This window comes from Mandrillus leucophaeus, unplaced genomic scaffold (assembly GCF_000951045.1).
Source record: "Mandrillus leucophaeus isolate KB7577 unplaced genomic scaffold, Mleu.le_1.0 Scaffold476, whole genome shotgun sequence".
NCBI classification, from domain to species: Eukaryota; Metazoa; Chordata; class Mammalia; order Primates; family Cercopithecidae; genus Mandrillus; species Mandrillus leucophaeus.
This window is the reverse complement of record NW_012105098.1, coordinates 1,088,566-1,109,907: the sequence shown is the minus strand read 5'-3', so window position 1 is coordinate 1,109,907 and position 21,342 is coordinate 1,088,566. Positions and strand designations below refer to the sequence as shown.

At 35.7% G+C, this 21,342-nt stretch overlaps 2 protein-coding genes across 3 annotated transcripts in view; one reads left to right on the top strand and one right to left on the bottom strand.

Annotated features, from left to right (window-relative positions):
- LOC105550314 (O-acetyl-ADP-ribose deacetylase MACROD2-like) overlaps positions 1–21,342 on the top strand; it is a 1,021,967-nt gene that overhangs the window by 383,353 nt on the left and 617,272 nt on the right. The window lies entirely within an intron of this gene.
- Positions 5,581–19,262, bottom strand: FLRT3 (fibronectin leucine rich transmembrane protein 3). Of its 2 annotated transcripts, XM_011995205.1 has the most exons (3): positions 18,999–19,262; positions 10,728–10,921; positions 5,581–9,139 (listed from the first exon to the last, which is right to left on the bottom strand). In XM_011995205.1, the coding sequence occupies exon 3, from the start codon at positions 9,085–9,087 to the stop codon at positions 7,138–7,140; it is 1,950 nt and encodes a 649-aa protein (XP_011850595.1). In that variant the 5' UTR covers positions 9,088–9,139; positions 10,728–10,921; positions 18,999–19,262; the 3' UTR covers positions 5,581–7,137. The 2 variants fall into 2 exon arrangements, with proteins under 2 accessions (XP_011850595.1, XP_011850594.1); XM_011995204.1 differs by lacking the exon at positions 10,728–10,921.

Below are 21,342 nucleotides of genomic sequence, written 5' to 3'. Positions count from 1 at the left end.
ATGAGATAGGGGTAGGGAGTGGGAGGGGTTCATAATGTGATTTGCTTACCTCTTTGCCTGGAATCTTACAATACTTGTAGGAAAGCCCAGTGCAAGCTTACATGGGTAAAAATACTTCTTCAGTGTGTATTTTGAGATAAAGTTGAATTTAATTCTGTTTTGAAGTGTGAAGAATAGATCAAGGTTAATTTGGTTATTCTAGTTCTTCTTTTAATCTGTTCATAATGTCTGTACTATTTAGAATAAGAGTTTCCACCCACCTCTCATGACCAGCAGCCTGTGTAACTGATTATCTGTTAGAGCCCTAGGTGCAATGCCCTTCCCGCTTTGCTTTCCTGTTTCATGTCTCTTTCTTTCTGAGAATATTATCTCCTTTCTGGATCGTTTTCTAACTGCTTTTACTAGGCTCACTGCAATCTTTTTCTTTTGGATTCCAGTTTCCCATGTGATTAGCATTTTTCTTAGCATTCTTCCCATAGTCTTGAATTAATTGACATTTTTCCTTGAGGATGAACTTCCCTGTTATCTGCTCCATCTCTAGAAACTACCAATATTTGATGAAAATAGGGTAGGGGAGAGGTATGGGATATAGGTAGGTAGTCTCAAAAATGTTTTCTCCAAACCTGAAAGATGTGACTATGCTTCTGTCATCATTATTCAAAAACCTTTATTTTGAAATCTGTATTTTACAGTTGCATCACCTAATACCATCATCTTCTCTATCCTCTTCATCTCTGGGACATTTCCCCATCTTCCTTAGGGCCTGGACTACAAACCTTACCTTCATACCACCTCATTCCATCTCTCTCAGTGACTTTGTTCTCCTAGCTAGTGATACTTGTAAAACCGTAGCTTCTCAGTCGGTCTTTATTTCGGGCATCCTAGAGCCACAGTCATGGCTTGGGCCGTACCTCTCAGGCATCTCCACTTTCTTTTCTCCCATTAAATATGCTCCCTGTCTTCATTGTAGATTCCTCTCACTATACTCCCATCTTCTTCCTCAGGTTAATATATCTCCCTCCTGGTGTTCACTTCCTTTTTTTCTATCTTGTTCCTCCCCATGACCCACCAAGACCCCTTCACCCTCTTATCTTCTTGAAAGAGTAGTCTTAATCATTGTTTCTGTTTTCTTTATCTCCCATTATCCTGTCAGCACCCTAGAGGCTTTTCCCTCATTACTTGCAGACACTGCTTTCATAATCCCCCAAGGGTCACCTCATTTTTCATATTCAGTGGTGACCTCTCCTATGTCTTTACCCTGATAACATTTTTGACATCCTTCTTTTTTAGTACTTTACTTCTTTGACTCCATAATATTTTCTTTTTGTGATTATTTTTCCTTCTCTGCGACCCCCCGCCCCCCCACATTTTGTTTGTTTGTTGTTTCTTTGGTGTGGATTCTTCTCCCTCTTCCCCCATTACAAAGGGTGCTCCTTTGGCACCTCTTTTCTCTCTGCTTATTTTCTGTTGGTTATGTCATCTGCCCTCTCAATTTTAATACTCACCTCTTAGATGTGGTTTCCCTTCCTGATACTGAGGATCTGTCCCCACATCCTCCTTTGTAACCCTCTGTAGACATGTCCAGAGGGATAATGTAAACCTAAGGTCATGTTAATTTATTATCTGGGTCACTATGGAGGGTTGAAGAGGGCACTATTAAAAATTAGCAGATGTAAACCTGTACTGCGCACAGTCACCTGTTCAAAGCCAATATTTACAAAATACTCTGAAATCTGTTTCTTCTCAGTTGTTTTCCATCTGTATTAGTTGCCTCAACAACATTCTACTTACCTGTGCTGAAAATCTTCATCATCTTCAATATTCTACTTTTTTTACTGTAATCTTTTTAATTAAAGCTTTCTTTATTTCTTTTTTGACCCCATTCCACTGGCAGTGCACTGTTCAGGCCCTTATTTCCCCTTGCCTGAAATACTGCATAGCCTTCTAACTTGCCTTCTTGTTCCCAGTTTCTCCCATTCATCTTTATGCAATATTTTTTATTTTTACAAAATGTTGCGTGAAGTGCACTGATCATTTATATACCTGCTTAAGAGGCATTGCCAAAGAATATCAATGTAGACTTCTCAGCTTGGAATTCAACACACTGCAAAGCCTAATGGAAAAAACCTTTCCAGTCTTACCTCCTTCATGGACCCTGTATTTCAGCTGGACTATTGGCCTTTATCCAAACACCTCCTAAATCAGTGGTCCTCGACCACAGCAGAATCACCTTTGGAATTTTTTGAAATGTATGTGCCTAGCCTTCATCTGGGAGTTTTTAATTTAGTAAGTCTTTGTTGGGGCCTGATTATCTTAATAAAAACCTCCCTCAAGTGATTCTGACCAAGGCCAAGGTTGAGAAACATTGGCCATTTTTATTTCTTTATAATTTTGGTCACTATTTTTTCTTCAGAACAAGTATCTGCTTTTCTTTAAACTCCTTCTTACCCCTCAACACCTATCCTTAATTTTATCTCCTTCATGAGGTCTTCCTTGATCTATTCAAATAGATGTAGTTGTTTCTTCCTCTTTACTGCAGAGCAGTGAACTGTCACTGCTATTTATGCCCTATAACTGGTAGACAGCACACTTCTTGAAGGCAAGCCGTCTGCTCCTTATAAAAAAGGAGCAAGCTGGGCGTGCTGGCTCACGCTTATAATCCCAGCACTTTGGGAGGCTGAGGCGGGTGGATCACCTGAGGTTGGGAGTTCGAGACCAGCCTGGCCAACATGGTGAAACCCTGTCTCTACTAAAAATACAAAAATTAGCTGGGTGTGATGACGCACGTCTGTAATCCCAGCTACTCGGGAGGCTGAGGCAGGAGAATCGCTTGAATCCAGGAGGCAGAGGTTTCAGTGAGCTGAGATTGCGCTATTGCTCTCCAGCCTGGGTAACAGAGTGATACTCCGTCTCAAAAAAAAAAAAAAAAAAAAAAAAGCCAGTCAGTAAAAGTCATTGACTAGTTAAGAATATTTGTAGAGAACTTTGAAGTTCTTAAAAAGTGATTGATAAGCATGAGTTATTTTTTGCTTATCATTTAACAAAAAGTCCCAAAACAAAAAGTACAGTGTTTGTTATTCCAAGACTATGCTAAATCAAGATTTGCTAATCATGCTAAGAAGGAAAAAGGAATTAGAATTTTAAATGCTACTACCATTTTCAGCAAGAATGAACTAATACTACATTCATTGGTGGATTGATTCCATTAACACCCATGCTTCAGGTGCTTTAGGACATGGAGCTCTCTTTGGATTCCTCATGAAAACTGTCATGTTGGCATGTAGCTATAAAATATGCATTAGTCAGAAACTGTAGTTATTAAAGCCGAGTTCTTTTCACCAGTTTGTTTGGAATAGGGGAATAATACTTTTAATAAATCAGCCTTGCTATAAGATAGAGCACAGTGTCATTTTTAATAGGGAGCAAGAATAAGTGCAGTGATTAAATGCGGTTACAAGTGGCTATATCTAAAAACAATTTTTGATTTTGTCAAACATTTAGCAAGGGAGTAATTTTTTTCCTCTAGTTTTTTTCTAGCTTTCCCAGTTTTTTTTTTTATTTGTTGTTGTTGTTAAATCTATATGCTCTATATTCAGAACTGGATTTTTTTTTTTCCCTATAAATTTGTTAGTACCTGATTTGGAATTTAGTCTTATTAATATCATTTAGTTTGGGATGCTTGGAAATGTGTGTATAACTATTGATGCCCTTTAAGGTGGAGACTTGTATCTTGATATTCTATTGAAGTGTATATATATGTATATTTTGTACTTTGCAAAGCAACTGGATTTTATAGCAAGTGTAGGTAAAGAAAAAACTTTTATCCTGTTGGTGCTCTGCATATTTGCTAGTATAAAACATGTTTCTGATTTATTCCAGGCAACATAATCAAAAGGTGTATTTTAGAACATACACAAACTTTTCTATGCTCATGGAAGGTATACTGACTGGAAAATATCAATATAATCTCTCTTTTTTTTTTTTGCTTTTTATAAACTACAGGTTTATAGAGACTTTATGGAGACATTCAGTCCTTTCCCTGACTTTTAGAAGAACTATAGCTTAAACTACTCAAAACTTCTAGAAACAAAGTCAGACTTCCTTCAGAAACATTCACTATGTTTAATGTTAATCACATTAGTCTTTCAGTTGTTCCTCGAAAACAGCCATAACGGGAAGCCAAAAGACAGAGTGTTGGGAAACATTCTGAAGAAAGCAAGCAAATAATTAATAAGATTTCATAGTCACTTGGAGATATCTCCTTGTCAGTAGAGGAGTAGAAGGAGCAGTCTCTAGTAAAATTTGGGAACAGATGGCAAACATTTGTTGACCATAATAGTAGTAACTTATATTTTGTAGAAGATTGTACAGTTTTCATGCACATCATGTCATTTAATCCTCACAAAAATGAGAGTACTAATAACCCCCTTTTGCAGATATGGAAACATAGCTAGGAAGGGTAAGTGGTTTGTTTTTAATTGTACTATTTATTCTAAATAGTACAGACATTATGAACAGATTGAAAGATTTCAAGTCTTTTGATGCTCTATGTGGAAAACACAAACTCAAAGTGTGTGTGTGTGTGTGTTTTAATTCTCTCATTCAACAATAATCAACACAGAAGACTTGTCTTACCAAGTTTTGCCCCATACACCGAGCAAACAGTCAGTTTTTCAGCAGGTACCAGCCGGATGTCCTCCAATTCAGTTTAATCCTGACACTGGCTACCTGGAAATTGTGTCATATCCCACAGGTTGAACGCTTATTCCCACAAGACTGCCCCCTCTTCAGACACCAGTTGCAAAACTAGCCAGCTTCATGTTTGGTTTCCCAGGATCTCTTTTTGTGTTCTATTAATTTGCTACAACAGCTCACAAAATGCAAGGCAACAGATTTACTGATGTATTATAAAGGATCCGACAAAGGATCCAGATGGCAGGAAACATTAGGTGAGGTCTGGGTGGGCACAGAGCTTCCACGCCCTCTCCAGGCATGCCACCCTGCAGGAACCTCCACATGTTCAGCTATCTGGAAGCTCTCCAAACCTTGGCTTTTTGTTTTTTTATGGAGGCTTGATTACACAGGCATGCTTGATTAAACCATTGGTCACCGGTGATCAACTTAATCTTCATCCTCTTCTCCCTCTCTGGAAGTTGGGGTTTGGGGTTGTAAGTCCCAACCCTATAATCATGTCTGGGTCTTTTCAATGTCCAGACTTTATCTTGAAGCTACTTAGGGCCTGCCAGCCATCAGTGAACTCATTAGCATATGAAAAATGAAAATATATCACTTTGAAGATTGCAAAGATTTTAGGAGTTGTATGCCAGAAACAGGGACAAAGAGAAAGTGTATATTTCACAGTATCACAAATGCCAACTCACTCTACTAAAAGGCTATTTTAAAAAAACAATTTTTCAAAGACCACCTTAAAAAGTATCAGGACAGTGGCAGCAGTGTGCCTAAGAGAGAAAGGCCGCGAAACCATTTCTTAAATTTTCCATCTATACAATGAAGAAGTAGGAGGAATTATACACGAAATACTGAGCTCTTTAAAGTAAAATGATACACAACCTCAAGATGTTGATTTTTTAAAATTTTTAGCCAACTTTTATTTTTATGCCTAGAAAAATACATGGGACGTTTAGGACTAATGTGCTGGGCAATTTGCTACTTAGTGATAGTAACACAATCCTGAAAAAGCAAGCACAATTATTCTGTACTTTTTAAAAGTTTTATTCAGCAATAAGACCATAATTTTTCATATTTAAGGAGTATGAAAAATTTGTCGAGTTTTAAAAGCTGAATACATGTAGCGTTGGATCAAGGCACATACAAGACTGGCCAAAGGGCGTACAATGCACTTTGGTTTTTTGTTGAAAAAAAAAAAAATCATGGCAACAGAAAAGCGATATGGTTTTTCAACAAGTAATAGCTCACAATTCAGTAGGAAGCTAGAAGGAAATGTTACATTACAAGTTCATTATGTAATATCTGGAAAATTGTGACAGTAATGGGCAGTATTCTTGATCTTTGTAAAAGTAAATTGAACATTTATGTACAGTGTTAAAACCTTTGACATAAACCAGATCTAAATTTGATGTCTAGTATTTATTTTTCTTTAAATTCTCTCTTATTTAAAGAACTACTTTCTCTGGGTTGTTGAGGGGAATCGCTTATAATTACACTACATTTTTAATATGCATAAAATTTCTCTGACATCCTTTATGATAAAAACATCATAAACACTAACAATTTTGTGTTTATAAGTCACTTTTCAAAAATCAGGATGGCATAGGCAAAACCAAAATGCAGTTTTGGTATTTGTGTTCATTACACTATACAAATCTAAGTTTTCATGTTTTCCTAAGTACACATTTCCCCCGCAACTTGGAAGCACATTTACATTACTGTTTTTGTGAAGTCCTTTATTTTCAAAGCTTTGCTGACAATGGCTTTAACAGACTTCACACTCCTTTTCTGCCAGCTGATGTATTCAGTTCAGAAGATATGCTTAACTTTTTTAAGGATAATTAATTTGCCTAGAGCAAAAATGGAGATATGCAGCAGGTTTGATATTGCCCATTACTTCACACACTTTGATTTATTGAATACCACTGGGATAATACAAATTTAATAATTGGAACATTATTTCATAACCATTTTCTAAAATTAAATTTTCTCATTCAGCCATTCAGCCAGTTTTTTTTTACATTTTATTAATACCAAAGTGAAAAATGGCCTGTGCTTATACTACAAGGATCTCATGTGAATGCAGTCCTGATTGTTCAACACAGCAAGAAAATTCACTTTCACAGTCAACAAGTCATCTTACTCAGTAGAACACAAAGTAAATGGTTTATAACTCCAATATTTGCAAGGAAAATACAGTACAAATTACTAAAAAATACTAAAATATAGAATTGTGTTCAGGCATCTCCACTACATCAATCGCAGCAGTAACCTGAAATTTGAAACTTTTAATAAAAAGTTCTTAAATATAAATTATATGGCAAATGTACAGTACATTGCTTTTTTCAGTCTCTTTTTCCAGTGTTTTGCAGTAGAACAGGGTTCCTACCATCACCTCCCTTAGGTTTAAAAAACCCAAAACACAAGTCTGCTGCAAGTCCTTCAGCATCATGAGTGTGAGTGATCTGAGTCTGGAATACCACTGTCTCTGTAGCTTCGGTTACTACTGCTTTCACTGTGATTGTTTTTGTACAGATTCATTCCATTAGGAGGAAATATGGTGTGTATTACAAACTCCTCCTTCGAGATGGGTTCATTGCTTATTGGTAACATCTGAAAAGAAGTTTCCCTGATTTCCAGGATAGAGTTGTCCTTCTTAGTGCCAGCTTCTGCATAGTCATCCTTTCTTCTCCTCCCTTTGCTATACGCACAGTTCCTTGAGAAAAGCGATCCATTCCTATGAACATACCAACACACTAAAGCAAGAAGGGCAATGGTAACCAGGGCCACAGCTCCACCAATGATGGCAGCCAAAGGTAAATTGGGGTTTTTGTAAGGTTCTTTCTCTTGCTCTCGATTGAGGGTGGTTGTAGGGTTGTACATTCGAAGGGGTGCAGTTTCAGTCTCAATACAAACAGGAGTTTCATCAAATAGGTAGAGGTTACTGGTTTCCATGGGAACCATGCATACTTTATAGGGTGAATCAGGCTCCAGGGCTGTGACCAAGTACTCACTGCGTTCCCCTGTTACAATTGTTTCTGTTATAGATCCAAATGCTGGGCTATGGCCCAGTTTAAGCCAGCTGAGTCTCAAAGCAGTCATAGGTAGAGCAAGTTTCCAAGAGATATGAATTGTATCAGAGGTGACAGATTTCACAGTAATTGTAATTGTTTTTCTTGAGGGACTCCCTGTGGTTTGGTGATCCTTGGTGAGCTTGGGGTTCTTAATATCTGGCTGTTTGGTCACTGGAGCTGGCCACTGTCCTTGGGCAGGATACACTGTGTTGGGTATTGCAGTGGTTATCTGAATGGTGCTTACAATCCCACTGTCCTTACAATCAAACAGTTCTGCATTGAGATCCTTAATAGCCATCCCACGAACTTTTTCTGGGGCTTGGCACATAAGCCCACGCACATTGACCTTCACAGGTAATGATTGTAACCAGTCACGTACCCATTTCATCTTGCACCCGCAATACCAGGGATTGTTGCGAAGAATCAGTTGTGTTATATTGTCCAAATCATCAAAGATACCCTGAGGTAAATTACTTAGGTTATTATTGGACATATCCAGTCGATAGAGCTGCCTTAGATAAGAAAAAGCATTTGGGGGCACCCGATTGATGTGGTTATCTTGAAGATAAAGCTTCCTCAGGTTTGTGCCTGGAAGGTTTACTGGTGCAGCAGTCAGGGAATTCCGCACCAGGGACAGCTCTGTTAAATTAACTAGGTTGAAGAAAACTTTGTCACCTAAACCGTGGTTGTTCAACAGGTTTCCATCTAGAACCAGGCGTTTTAGACTAGTGAGACCTTGAAGAGATGGTGATGAAATTGTGGATATGCGATTATCATCCAAGCGTAGTTCTTCTATAGTCCTGGGCAAACCCCAGGGAATTGTGCTAAGGTGGTTGCGGGACAGGAAAAGCAGTCGGAGATAGTTGCTGTCTCGGAATGCTCCCTCTTCTATGCTAACTGCAGAGACAGAGTTGTCATCTAAATGTAATTCTTCCAGATAAGGAATTTTTGAAAGTGAATCATAAGTGATAGTCCTTATGTTATTTTCTTGCAAATGTAACTCTTTTACATACTTTGGGAGGTTGGTAGGAAATTCATCTAAACTGTTGTGGTATAGGTATATTCTTTCTACTTTCAGCAAGTTTTTCAAATCTGAAGGAATCCCAGCATTATTTATTTGGTTGTTCTGAAGGTAGAGAGTTGTAGCATCCTCTGGTATTCCTGTTGGAATGGATGTCAGAAAGCGATCATTACAGTAAATGAAACCCGCATCGCAGCGACACACAGATGGACAGGATTTAGCCATAACTGATAGAGGTGCTACTTGAAGGAACAGCCCAATTTTAGTCCCGATGAGGAAGATGCTCCAGGCTGGGCTGATCATGGTCAGCAGTGTTGAGGTCTTTATACAAGGTAGCTTCCGTTACTTCAGAACCCTAAAATGAAGTGAGTAAAAAAAGAGAGAAAACAATAAGAACAGCATACTGAATATAATGTTTAAAATGAATGTGGAAACTAAAATATCTATAATCACTTTTAATATTTTAATTTGTTTTGGGAGAGGGCATAGTCGGGCTTATTGCTAGCTAACAATAGACAGTGTCATATAATCTCTTTACCTTAATGGTTTCTTAATTTCTTTATACATTAAAAAGTAACATGTGCCAAATCCATTTGATTTTGAAATGTTAAATATAATTGAAGTTTTATTGAATAATCTAAAGTATTTTAATTATACTTTATATCAACCTTATAGACAGTCATTGATCAAGCTAATTGAATATCCATTTCTTTCTTAATATTCATAATAATTAACACCTTGGAGTATTGTTTGGTATATTTAAAGGTAACCATTTTACTGTTATCAAAAAACCACAAATTTTTATATTTACTTTTTATTAGGCAAAGACTATACAGGTATAGAAAAATGTCATAAAAATATCTATTCTCTTCATACTTCATACTTCATAGTTACCCACATCTTGAGATCCTGAATCTCAATTAAACCCATAGTTTGCTTTGATTATTAATGTCATTTCATTTTCTTTGGTTATTAATTTTAAGTATTATTTTAAATGGGTGGATTTCTATAAGAAAATAAGAATGAATCCTTCATTTATTTTTGGGAAAGAATTACAAAGCTAATACATCCAGCTAACCTAAGTGGAAAATTTCACTTCATGTTGAACTCTGTCTTTCTTCTGTTTGCATTTTGTTATATGTTTCATACTGCAAGTTTTAATGACTTTGTCCACATTTTTCATTATTTTCTATCTCATAATGTGTTTTCACAGTGCATTTATATTTCTTTAAATTCTAACCTAGAATATAAATCAACTTTTTCTATGGCTGGCAAAGTACAGATTTATACTGATGTATTGTGTAATATAATATCTTGTGTCCTTTTAAGTATTAATTAGCCTTTGTAATTTTAGGCATGAAAATAAAATACTTTGTTTTTCCTACCTTATTGAACGATGTGAGTAAATTTTGCGGGAGTGAATATCCAATGCACATGTATTATTTTCCTGGTGAGGGGCTGGGACTTATAAACTTTTGTTTAGTCCTTGGAAATGTTCTTCACCGTTTATTCAAGTAATCCTATGCCGCACACACCTCCAGATCAGGCTTGCTGTTGTCAATGAACATTCCAGCTGCAGTTCAGCATGGTGGGCAAGCTCATTAAAGTGGGGGCAGAAACAATTCTGCTTCCTGTTACTATGTAGGACACATGGCTTCCTATGTATTTTTTTTTTTTTTCTTTCTGATAGAGTTTCTGTGTGAAGGTTCCTTTTGTGTAGCTTAATTCCCTTAGTGGAAATTGCCCTCTTTGAAATTCTTATTGGCTCTTCTGTGCAATGTGGTCAGAGATAGTAACTTCAGCTCCTCATGAAGAAAGCCATTCATGATGCTAAGGCCTGTATAGTAATAGGTTTTTCAGGCAGTTACCCCCTACCTTTATTCCCATCCAGGATTATCCAAGTATAAACTTTGTACAGTAGCTACATCCTGAGGTATGATTACCTGCTGTGAAATAGCTATTTCCAGCTTTTGCTTCTTGCTGATTTTTCAGAATGTCTGGTGCAGTCACGTTATACAAGAACAGGTATTCTCTTTTAAGAAGTAAAGGAAACTAAATTCTTCATGGAAAGAAAACGAGGCATACTAAATTTCCTTTATATTTATCTTCCTTAAAATATACTGGGACTGAGCATCTCCTGTGAAAGTAAAAGGTTTTAATGAACTATTAATAATGAACTTTAACATACTAGAGAAATTTCCTAGACATTTAATTTCAATGTCTTAAAACAACACATCTTTCATCATAGTGGTTAGTCAAAAGGGATAGGTTGACCTCTTTGTTTTTAGACTTCTCATTTTCTTATATAAATAAAGTAGGAGCCAAAGTAGAGATTGTCATCAAACAGATAATTTCTATTATATGATTGTGTCACTTTGAATTAAACACCATGGCTTTCAAATTCAAGCCAGTCTTTAAAAATTTACTTTGAAATCATATGCATAAAATGATAAAATGTTTAAAAAGAAGAAAACAAGTACATGTCAAAGAGGTGAGCAAATACATTAACAAGTATTTTTGACAGAAATGCCAAGGTAACTTTTTAGGCATTTCTGAACATGATTTAACAAAGTCACACAATCCACAATTTAGAGTTGAAAAGGCTATGTTAAAAGCTTTTCTGTTGATTTGCTCAGTTCCCTGTTTGATTCTTCGTGCAGGTCTCAATTTTCCCAACTGCGGAATGTCGACACCATCCCCTTTCTCTTTAGGGGTACATCTAAGGACTACTTATTGATCTTGAAACTCTAAGCACTCAGGTGTTCTTGCCCAAAAGGTGACATAGAAGTTCAAGTCATGTTTAGTTTTTCTGGAGAATACTGTTCTAATTTTCTTTTAGCATACTGAGTTTGAAAAAAAATTTTGTATTTGAAATAGAAAGGACACTATTATTTCGATCTCCTTGTAGTGACCATTAGGAAAGCACACCAGATGGGGCATTTCTCTCTAGGTTCATACATGAATATGCCAATTTTTAATAAGTGTATCATTTCTGAAAGAAGACTTTTGGCTTGACTAAAGAGATCTTTGAATTTAATGTTGACTGCTTTGCCTATTATCAAATATGCATGAAGATTTTTTAAGAGTTTGGAGGAGGTGAGTAATATTCTAATTGGTTATGGAGGATCATCCACTCTGATACTTTGTATATATGTAGGGAACATTTGAGTATCCTGGAAATATGTGACCCTGAAAGTAAGGACTAAAGTAGTAGCAATTTGCTTCTCCCACAGTTACTACCTAACATCCAGCAAGGATAGCATCTGTTCCATAATTCAAATGCTCTGCTGAACGAGTATGTTAAATAAGGCCACAATTTGTGTTTCTGTTTCTCTCCAAAAATTCAGTTTATTTTAGTTTGCTAACTGCATACCAACATGGTCATAGGCTATATTAACAGAAGAAAAGTGAAAAAAAATTACAGATACATATAATTTATTATTTAGGCAACTTGAAACAAAAATAGCAGTTAGCAGATGGATCAAACAGTCTCTAGTGAATATTGCAAAGTGCCCACAGAGGAAAGTTTAAATGATTTATTGTTTAATGTGAGGTTTTACTGTGATGCCTTTAGGGCTTTGCCTGTTATTGTCAAATTCCAATAGTATCTTTTCTTGAAAACTGTTGCTTTCTCAGTGTGTGAAAATGGAAAACCAAGCTGTTGAAATTATAATTACAAGGTTACTTTTTAAAGTATCTTCTGTAAAAGTTTTTTAAACTTGAAAATTATTCAACATATAAAATAATGTGGTTAAGTTTAGAAAACAACTACTTACGTTAAATTGCATTGGAAACTAATTAAAAACCATTATAAAAATAACAAGAGAGAACCTGCTTAAAGTGTTACCAAGAGTCAAGCATTTCTGATATTCCAGGGATGATGGTGAGGCAATATATACTTGAGATGATGAATCTGCTGATTTTGGGGATTTAAAAACTGATCATTCCCTGAGTCAGGTCAGACCACAGTGTGTCCAAGGTGATGGTCATAATGATAACCAGACATAAAATAAATGTCTTTTATCTTGTATCTGAACTATGTATATTTCACCAAATTAGGCTCTAACAATATGTGTTGATTTTCACATTTTTAACCCAGAGAATGAAAGAGTTCTAAATTGGTGTGAAAAGATGGAAGATTAATTTGTTTATTTTACCTGTTTTACATTTGTGAAGCTGCTTCCTCTATTCTGTTTGATATGCAAACTCACATTTGCCATTCATACAATAGTGGTAATAATGTGGGATTAACAGAAAGCCTTAAATCTCATTAAGTTCTTGGAAAATGTCATTCTTTTCTCTCCACATTGTATTTAAATAAAAGGAAAAACATAAAACAGGTTTCTTAGGAGAGAAGGATACTCTTTCAGAAATGAAGGTTACATTCAGAGCTACTCTCATATGCCCCTACTCCCTTTACTTAGGCTCAAAACCATTCATATTTGACTACATTTTATGTCTTCTCTTTCCCATTTATGTTTGAAACTATAGTGCTAAACAGATTTTTGGGTTTTGGTTTTGGCATATTAAAGGCTGCAAGGATCTCTTCATCAAAAATGAACAATCTCCTATGCTTTGACTTTCCCCTTTCTGAGCTGGATCTACATATTTGCGCACCTAGAAATACTGTAGTCAAATGTCGATGATGAAAAGAAAAATGACCCCCACTGGCATGGACACTGTGGCCAGGTTTCCACAACACTGACTTCAGAGCCTTTCTGTCTGCCTAGGCTTGAAAGAGGCCATTACTTTTGAACAAAATGAATCGATCTTTTAGAAAAATACTGTTAATGGGGTAACTTGGGGGAAAAACATAAATGGAGCCCTGGTAACTTAATGGAATGTTAAAAAAAATTTTTTTAATGGAGGCATTATTTAACTATAAAACACTTAAAACTGTAGTAAAAAGAAGAAAAACATAATCACCTCACTGATGAATCAGATTTTTAATAGAGATCCTTATATTCATATTCAGTTTCTTTTTACAAATAAAAATTGTAGATTTTTTTTTGCATTTATAATGTAATCATCAAGTCTGAAAAGCTTCCAATTTATTTCCATGGTACACCCAATAAAACATGTAAATAGATAAGGATACTATTTTAGGAAAACTAATATAAGAAGTTGTATCTGAATAGAAAACTGATATTTAAATAAAATCAAGAACTTGCGGCAATCTACATGTTTATATGATTTCTTCCCTGCTACTACAATATTTTGGAGCTGGGAGTGTCATGAGAAGGTATTTCTTATGTTTTAAGAATATTACTTAGATTAAGATGAAGCTATATAATAGTAGTGCTAATTTCTTATTTATGCCTTAGATTTAAATTGATTTTGATTTGACCTGTTTGATCATTACTCATTTTTGAAAAATATTAATTCAAGTATAAGGTTTTGAGATTTTAGTTTCTTTTTTAATGATTTCTCCCACAGAATGATTTCTTAATGCTGGGGACTTCTAAAAATATTCAGTCTAAAATATAATGGCATGTAGAAGTTTTCATCCAAGTTAGTTGCCTTGTTTTAAGTAAAACCTTGAGACTAAAAAAAACTCATGCCTAAACAAACGTATCCAACTTTGTGAATATTTCTAGGTAAACTGGAATTTATACAATCATAATTTAGAGTATTAGGAAGGTAATTTATTTATGAAGGCTTAAATTGCTACTAAAAAAGCTCAACCTGTGAATGCTAAGTCTTTGCAACAACAAATGGTATTTCAAATAAACTATATATATGGTTAAACTGAAAAACTGGAGTACATCAGGTTAGTTGATAGTGACAGCAAAATGCTTTCTAAGCAGCCTGTCTGGTAGTTAAATTTTCCACGATCATCAGATTTCAGGAAAGTTCCAATTCTTTTGTTTAATGCCAGGCAAGCAGAAGGACCTCTAACTCTCCTCTTGAGAGTCATGAAGTCTGAAGGGTTTGCTGAGAGGCAGAGAAGCAAGTGTGCCTTTTCATACTTGGTTTTATCCAGACTATTTTCTAGCCTGAACAAGGTCCTTGTTTCATTTATGGAAAATAGGGGATAACATTTCCAATGCTAAGTATTTCTACTTTTTCTTTTTCTGTTACTGGTTCTTTTCCCCGGTACATTTGTGACAAATGAATTGAATTCTGCTTCATTTGTTTTGGCTTGTAAAGTTAAATCAAGCATCCTTAAAACAAAAAGGCAAACTGGGATATTATCCTTCAGCATAGTGAATGCTGCTTCCTTTTATGATATTAAACCCAAAGTAAATGAATTAGAGACCAAGACTTGTAAGAACGAGTAAGATATTAATTTAGAGAGTGGTGAAGGTAAGTGGTATAAAGTTTGGGGTGGGGGCATGCTTTACATTTGTGCTGACTTTTGAGCAAAAGGAATTAAAAGTGCGCCTACTTTTGTTAAACCACATTTACCATTGCAGACTTTAAATTCCTTTTTAACTGTGTGAGTACAACTTGGTTGACGTGCTTTAAATTTCTAATATTTAAGTTTCCATACAGTAGTTCAGCAAATAGATTTATTTTAGTCTACTGTGTGGCAAGCACTATACTGGTCGGTGAGACCACCTGAAGTCATAAAATACATTGTTTTTCACGTACAAGTAGGGTATTACTTAAACCAGATGAAGAGGAAGAAAATCAACAACACATAAACTGATCAATCCACAGTCCAGTGGCACACTTTAAAAATGGTTTTTAACCAAATGTGGTCTGTGGGTTTTCTCTTCAAAGTTGCCACGGTAACTTGTGCACATGTAAAGTGAAAGAATAAAGAACAAAAGCTGTCATTGTCCCATCAAATGAGAGCAATTTCTCCCTCCTTTCATTTAAACAGACTAATACCTGCAGAAAGCTTTTTATACATCCCTGACACTTGATTTTAGGGTAGGAAAGAGATTCTGCATATGCAAAACAAATGAAATTTTAGCTTTTGCTTAAATTATACTCTATTGCTTTCTACTTAAAATCTGTTTTCTCTGGGATTTTCGTAAATAGATAACTCAAAGTTCTTTCTTACACAACATAAACATAGCTTTGAAAACTGTCCTTTAATGTGATGTTTAACCAAATTTAGTGATGTCGATCTGTATTTTGAAACTGGAAAATACTTTCTGAAATGTGTATACCTATTTTCTTAAGAGGAAGAATGCTGTTTCAGAAGACCAACTCTTTGTTGGAAATTTATTTGTTGACTTTCAGTAAATTTTTGAAATGGTGGAATGTTAGAAGGAGCTGAGAAATATCCGTTTTTATGCTCTGAAGAGAAAATGCAGTTTTGAGGATTAATATTGCTGAGAGATTTTTTACTGTAGAGTTTTTGCCCGCTGGGGGGTGGTACACTCTACCAGAACACTGCTTTCAGAAGCCGCAAGTCAGATGTTGGCTGCTGCTGGCCAGTTTTTCTCTGGTTTAATTACAACAAAGCCTCCCGTTGAGAAGAACAGTGAAGGCCTCTGGGGCAAAAGGTGGGGGGTGGGAGGGTAGGGGGAAGGAGGAAAGAAGGAGGGGAGAAATTATGGCCTTTGAAAAATTTACTGAATCTTATTTCCATTGTTGACTTTATTTATGGTAGTCTTCATTTGACTTTAAACAGTTATTTCTAATGCTTTTTTTTTTTTTAAATAAATGGGTTTGAATAAAAGAATATATAGTGGAATCTATTCAGAATATTTAAGTTAGCTCTGAATTTTGCCAGTAATCAATCACATTCTTTGTTTTATAGCCCACCCACCTTAAAAAGAGGCATAAAAGTTAAGAAATGACTGAAATGGCAACTATAAACCAAATATGTTTTTTAGTGACCAGATTTAATATTGGTATGAACATTGGCATATCAAAAATGAAAAGCAAGAAAGAAGAAACATTAATATATTATTAAGACAAGGCAAATTCCCTGCACAGATTTTTGTAGGGCTTAAAATTGTTCAAAATAATCCAGAAAGAGGAGGAAGCCTTAGGGTGTGTGGCCAAGAAAAGCACAGAAAAATCTCTCTGCAGTGCACTTGCATATTTAAAGCTGATTATTGTATTTTTCGTCGAGAGAGACTGAGTGTTCATTAGGGTCTTGTGTCCCTAGGCAGGAGATGCTGAGCATAATTGGAGTTTCTATTTGATTGGGCAATACAGTCTAGAGAAGAAACTGGGGTAAAGATAATTAATAGCTTGCTAACAAAGTCTGACAGCCACAAGATTTCAACCAAATTTATTTCACACTGCTTCATTTAGCTCTGAAAAAGTTTTGATAGAATTGTAGTCTCTTTAATTAACACTTAAAAGCAAAAGAAACATACCTTCTATTTTGCTGCCACCTTTAGTTATGACAAATTTTCTTACTGTTTTTCTTCTTTTTGTAAAAACTTTATTTGCTATCCAATTATACATTTCACAAACGTTATGTTTGGGAAGTGTTTAATTGTGCATTTTGAACCCAGTCATAATTGATTTTAAAGGGTGGGGTGCAGTGAAATGAAAAACCCAATTAATAACTGGTAGAGAGTTATACAGAACCACGATATTAATGAATTCATTATGTTTATTCATTCACTAATATTTCGCTGATCCTTGGACTTGATGTGTTTTGGCTGTGGTCTTCAAAAAATCAAATTTTAGTTTTCTTAGTTAAATCTATGCATTTTTGTAACCCTGTTTTTATTTCAGGGTAATAAATAGATGTACGTTTGTCTGTGTGTGTATGTATGTGTCCAAACTAAGGGGCATATCTCTGATTTAATTTTCCCATGGTAAAAACCTGGCATATTATCATTAATATTTGTGGTAGTTGGTAATGTTGATATTATTGTGGTACTTTTAAAGGATTCATTTTTCTTCACTCATTTCAGAGGAGATGAATATTAGTCCTCTGTCACTTTGAATCAAGTATAAGTGATTCTCCCTGAATATAGGCAAATTTATTCTTTATGTTTAGGCTGGTCAGGATATTTTTATGCAGTTAGAGATAAATGAAAGGCATTGCTACAGCTGAAGGACTTTTCTAGTGGCTTTATTTATGTTGTTTCTGGATAATAAAATAACATAGATGAGCATTTTAAAGGAGACATTTATTAAGAATATTTAAAATAGCCTTATTATTAAAACCATTAGAGAATTTGGACTAACAATTGAAAAAAAAAATCAAGTTTTTTTTTTTCTTTAAATTCGAAATAAAATAACAAAAAAGAACCCCCCAGACGTTGAGAAGACATGGATGGGCCTGTTGCACTCTTTACCTATATGCAACCATTTTGTTTCAGACCTAATTCAGTGAACAAATTTTTTTGAGAAGATACCTTTAACTACTTTTTCAAGCTTTGTAGTATAAATGCATTTCTTCCAATATAAGATTTTCCTATTGTAAGTTGCAAAGAATGGATCCTCTGCAAAACCCACTTGATGAGGGCTCTACTCATTTATTTTTCTTTCCTGCCACCCCAAACTCACTGCATACATCAGGCATAGCTTCCAGGGTGAGCTTTGTTAGTTTTTCTGAGTAGACTTAGCCATTTACTATGCTAGTCACATACCACACTTGCCTAAGCAATGGATTTTGGCGTTCTATTGAAGAGGGAATATAGTTTGGAAGAGAGTCTCCCCCTCCTCTGAGTTCAATTTACTAGTTGAGATTTGCAAGCCTGAAATGCTTGAAGCAGCTCAGGCACGATAGCAGTGCAAGCTTTAAAATCTAGGTGTAGCTGTTAATCCTTTACAGAGGCACATAAGTCTCTAGGAGCAGCTCGGCTAGCTGTGAGCAAGATGTATGCTTTTCATGTACTGCGTACTCATGGGCTGAGGGATTATTGATTTTCTTTCACAGTTGTAAAAACAGCAATTGGTGATCATACCACACATACAGTACACACCAAGTTAGCAGGACCTTTTGCTTTTCTATCTGTGAAGAATCTCCTTGTATTGTTTGATATTTAACACTGAACTTTCCAACTTGCTGTTTTCCATAAGGCTCTTTTCAAATAGCAATTACTCGAGACAGAAAATAGCCACTTACTATCTTTTATAAATGAAAGAAGGTTCTAAGAAACTTCTTGCATTTGGCCATATAGTGAAATTTTTCTTTGCTGGCTTGCACACACATAGATTGCTTTTCCTGGTGACAGAGCAAACGTTCCTATTTGGATTTCTCAGAGTATCCAGTCATTTCTTTCTAGAGAGTAAAACCAAGCAAACTTTCTGGGACAATCATAAGAAAAAACATGGAAAACACTTACCAGGAAGACGAGAAAAAGCAATCCTATATACACTGCCGCTATAGCTGTAATTCCATTGACTGTGAATTGGAGTAATAGCCCTCCCCCGTCTCCCAAGCTCTGCGTCCAGTCCACACAAAGCCCACGGCAGCTGCAGGCTGAGCTTGTCCTGCTTCAGATCACTCCTACACTGAGGAGTGAGCGAGGGAGAGCATTCCAGTTTACTGCACACAGCCCACCTCCAAGTCTGAAGTTTAAAGCTTCACCTCGCAGTGGTTGAAGAAGGGGGTGATGTCATAGATGGGCAGGACTTAGCCAAGCTCTTGTTCAGTGAGGTAACTGGATAATCAGACAGATGAGCTTTGCAAACGCTAGAGGGGGCGAGAGCAGCCGAAATGAAGCATCAGCCTGCCAAAGCCAGGATGCCATTTGGTTTGTAGGCAGCCCTTTGGAATCTCAACATTTTCTAAAGTTTACTACAAGGCAGTGGCAGCATACTTATATATATTTTTAAAAAGCATGTTAGAAAGATATTTTTAAGATCACAATAGAAAAACACAGGTTTTGTTTTATTTTTAAACCATCTGTATTGAAAAGAAGTTAACCAAAATCAAATTAGTTTTATTGTTCACTAGCTAAAATAATGTTATAATTGTGGAAGATGTAGGCCAGTAATCCCAACTGTGAATATTTATTCATTTATTGAACAAATGAATAAAAAGCAGGTTCAAATATATACATCAGGGTTGTTACGCGGTGGCTCACGCCTATAATTCCAGCGCTTTGGGAGGCCAAGGTGGGCGGATCACCTGAGGTCAGAAGTTCAAGACCAGCCTGACCAACATGGAGAAAAAATTAGCTGGACGTGGTGGTGGGTGCCTGTAATCCCAGCTACTTGGAAGGCTGAAGCGGGAGAATCACTTGAACCCAGGAGGCAGAGGTTGCAGTGAGCCAAGATTGCACCATTGCACTCCAGCCTGGGCAACAAGAGCAAAACTCTGCCTCCAAAAAAATATATATATATGTGTGTGTGTGTGTGTGTGTATATGTGTGTGTGTGTATATATATACATATACATATATATACACGTCACTGATTCATTTAGTTGTGCGAAGGGCAATAGGAATGCCAAACGATTTTTTTAAATGGTAATAAATGGTCTATTCTTTTGGAGGTGAAGAAGTTACTGTTCTCTATGTTTTAGAAAATGAAAGTATGTTTTATGTACTTCTACTACATGTTTATATTATTTAAAATGGATTATTTATATTTAACGATCCCCAATAAAATGTTTTTTAAAAATTAAATAGAATATTTTCCTTTCTAAATGTTTTCGCTGATCTGAGCATGGATTTAGATATAAACATCTTAAGAAAAATATCTTTCAGGGTGGTTTGCCTGAATTGAAATTATTTTATTTTAATTTAGGTACATGAATAAACACTGGACAGTTGTAAGACATGGATATTATAAATTTCTATGTCTAATTAACAGAGTTATACTTTTATTTTTAATTATGATTTTTGTAGACTGGTTTCTGCTATTTGGTCAATAATTGCTTTGTGCCCATAAGTTTTCCATCAAATAAGTGTATTTCACATGTTCATGTTGCTGATAAGAACTTAGCTGTTATATTTACCTGGAGGACCATCTCCTTAAACAAATATCTTTATTTGCTCTACTCTTAGAAGTGCATGACTTTCTCTTTTGTCCTTTCTCAATTTTTCCCTGCACATTTATTTCTGAAGAAGGCCAGCTAATAGTCTTTCCCAGGAGTATTTGATTATGGTCTCTTCATTAACTTCATTTAGTTTATCTATTTATATGTTTGTTTGATAACAGTTTGACCTTCTGAGTTCCCTTCCAAGAATGGTTGATATCAAAGTAGGTGAACCCTTGATAAGAAATGTATTGACCCTATTGTTCTATGATTGCACTTTTGTGGGCCTCAGAGGACATACCCATTAAATCTAGGAGTTTTAGATTCTAATGTCCATTGAAAAGCCAATTTCTTTGAACTGCTAGGTAGTACAATTAAACTGATATGCAGCTGCTGAATTTCGGGAGGAAAGGGAGGTGGTATTATAACAGATAATCTCTTTAAAAAGGGTGGACTCTTTTCTGTTACTGTGAAACACATGGATTAAATTATTTTATGAAATAATTCTTTCTAGAAGCCATTTTCAGATGGGAGTTGGTTCTATTTAAAAAAGGAAATTTTTGCCTGGTCAAATTCCTGTGGGTTTATATCCATATTTAATAAGTTGTGTCTTCATTCAGGCAGAGCTTAAGCAGAAAAGAAAGATCAATTGGTGATTTGGGTTATAGGTATCAAAAATAAATTGTACTGGCCTGGGAGTTAGCA

Bases quoted from the DNA above. Each gene is read 5' to 3' on its own strand.
- FLRT3 (XM_011995205.1), bottom strand. From the start codon at position 9,087: ATGATCAGCCCAGCCTGGAGCATCTTCCTCATCGGGACTAAAATTGGG.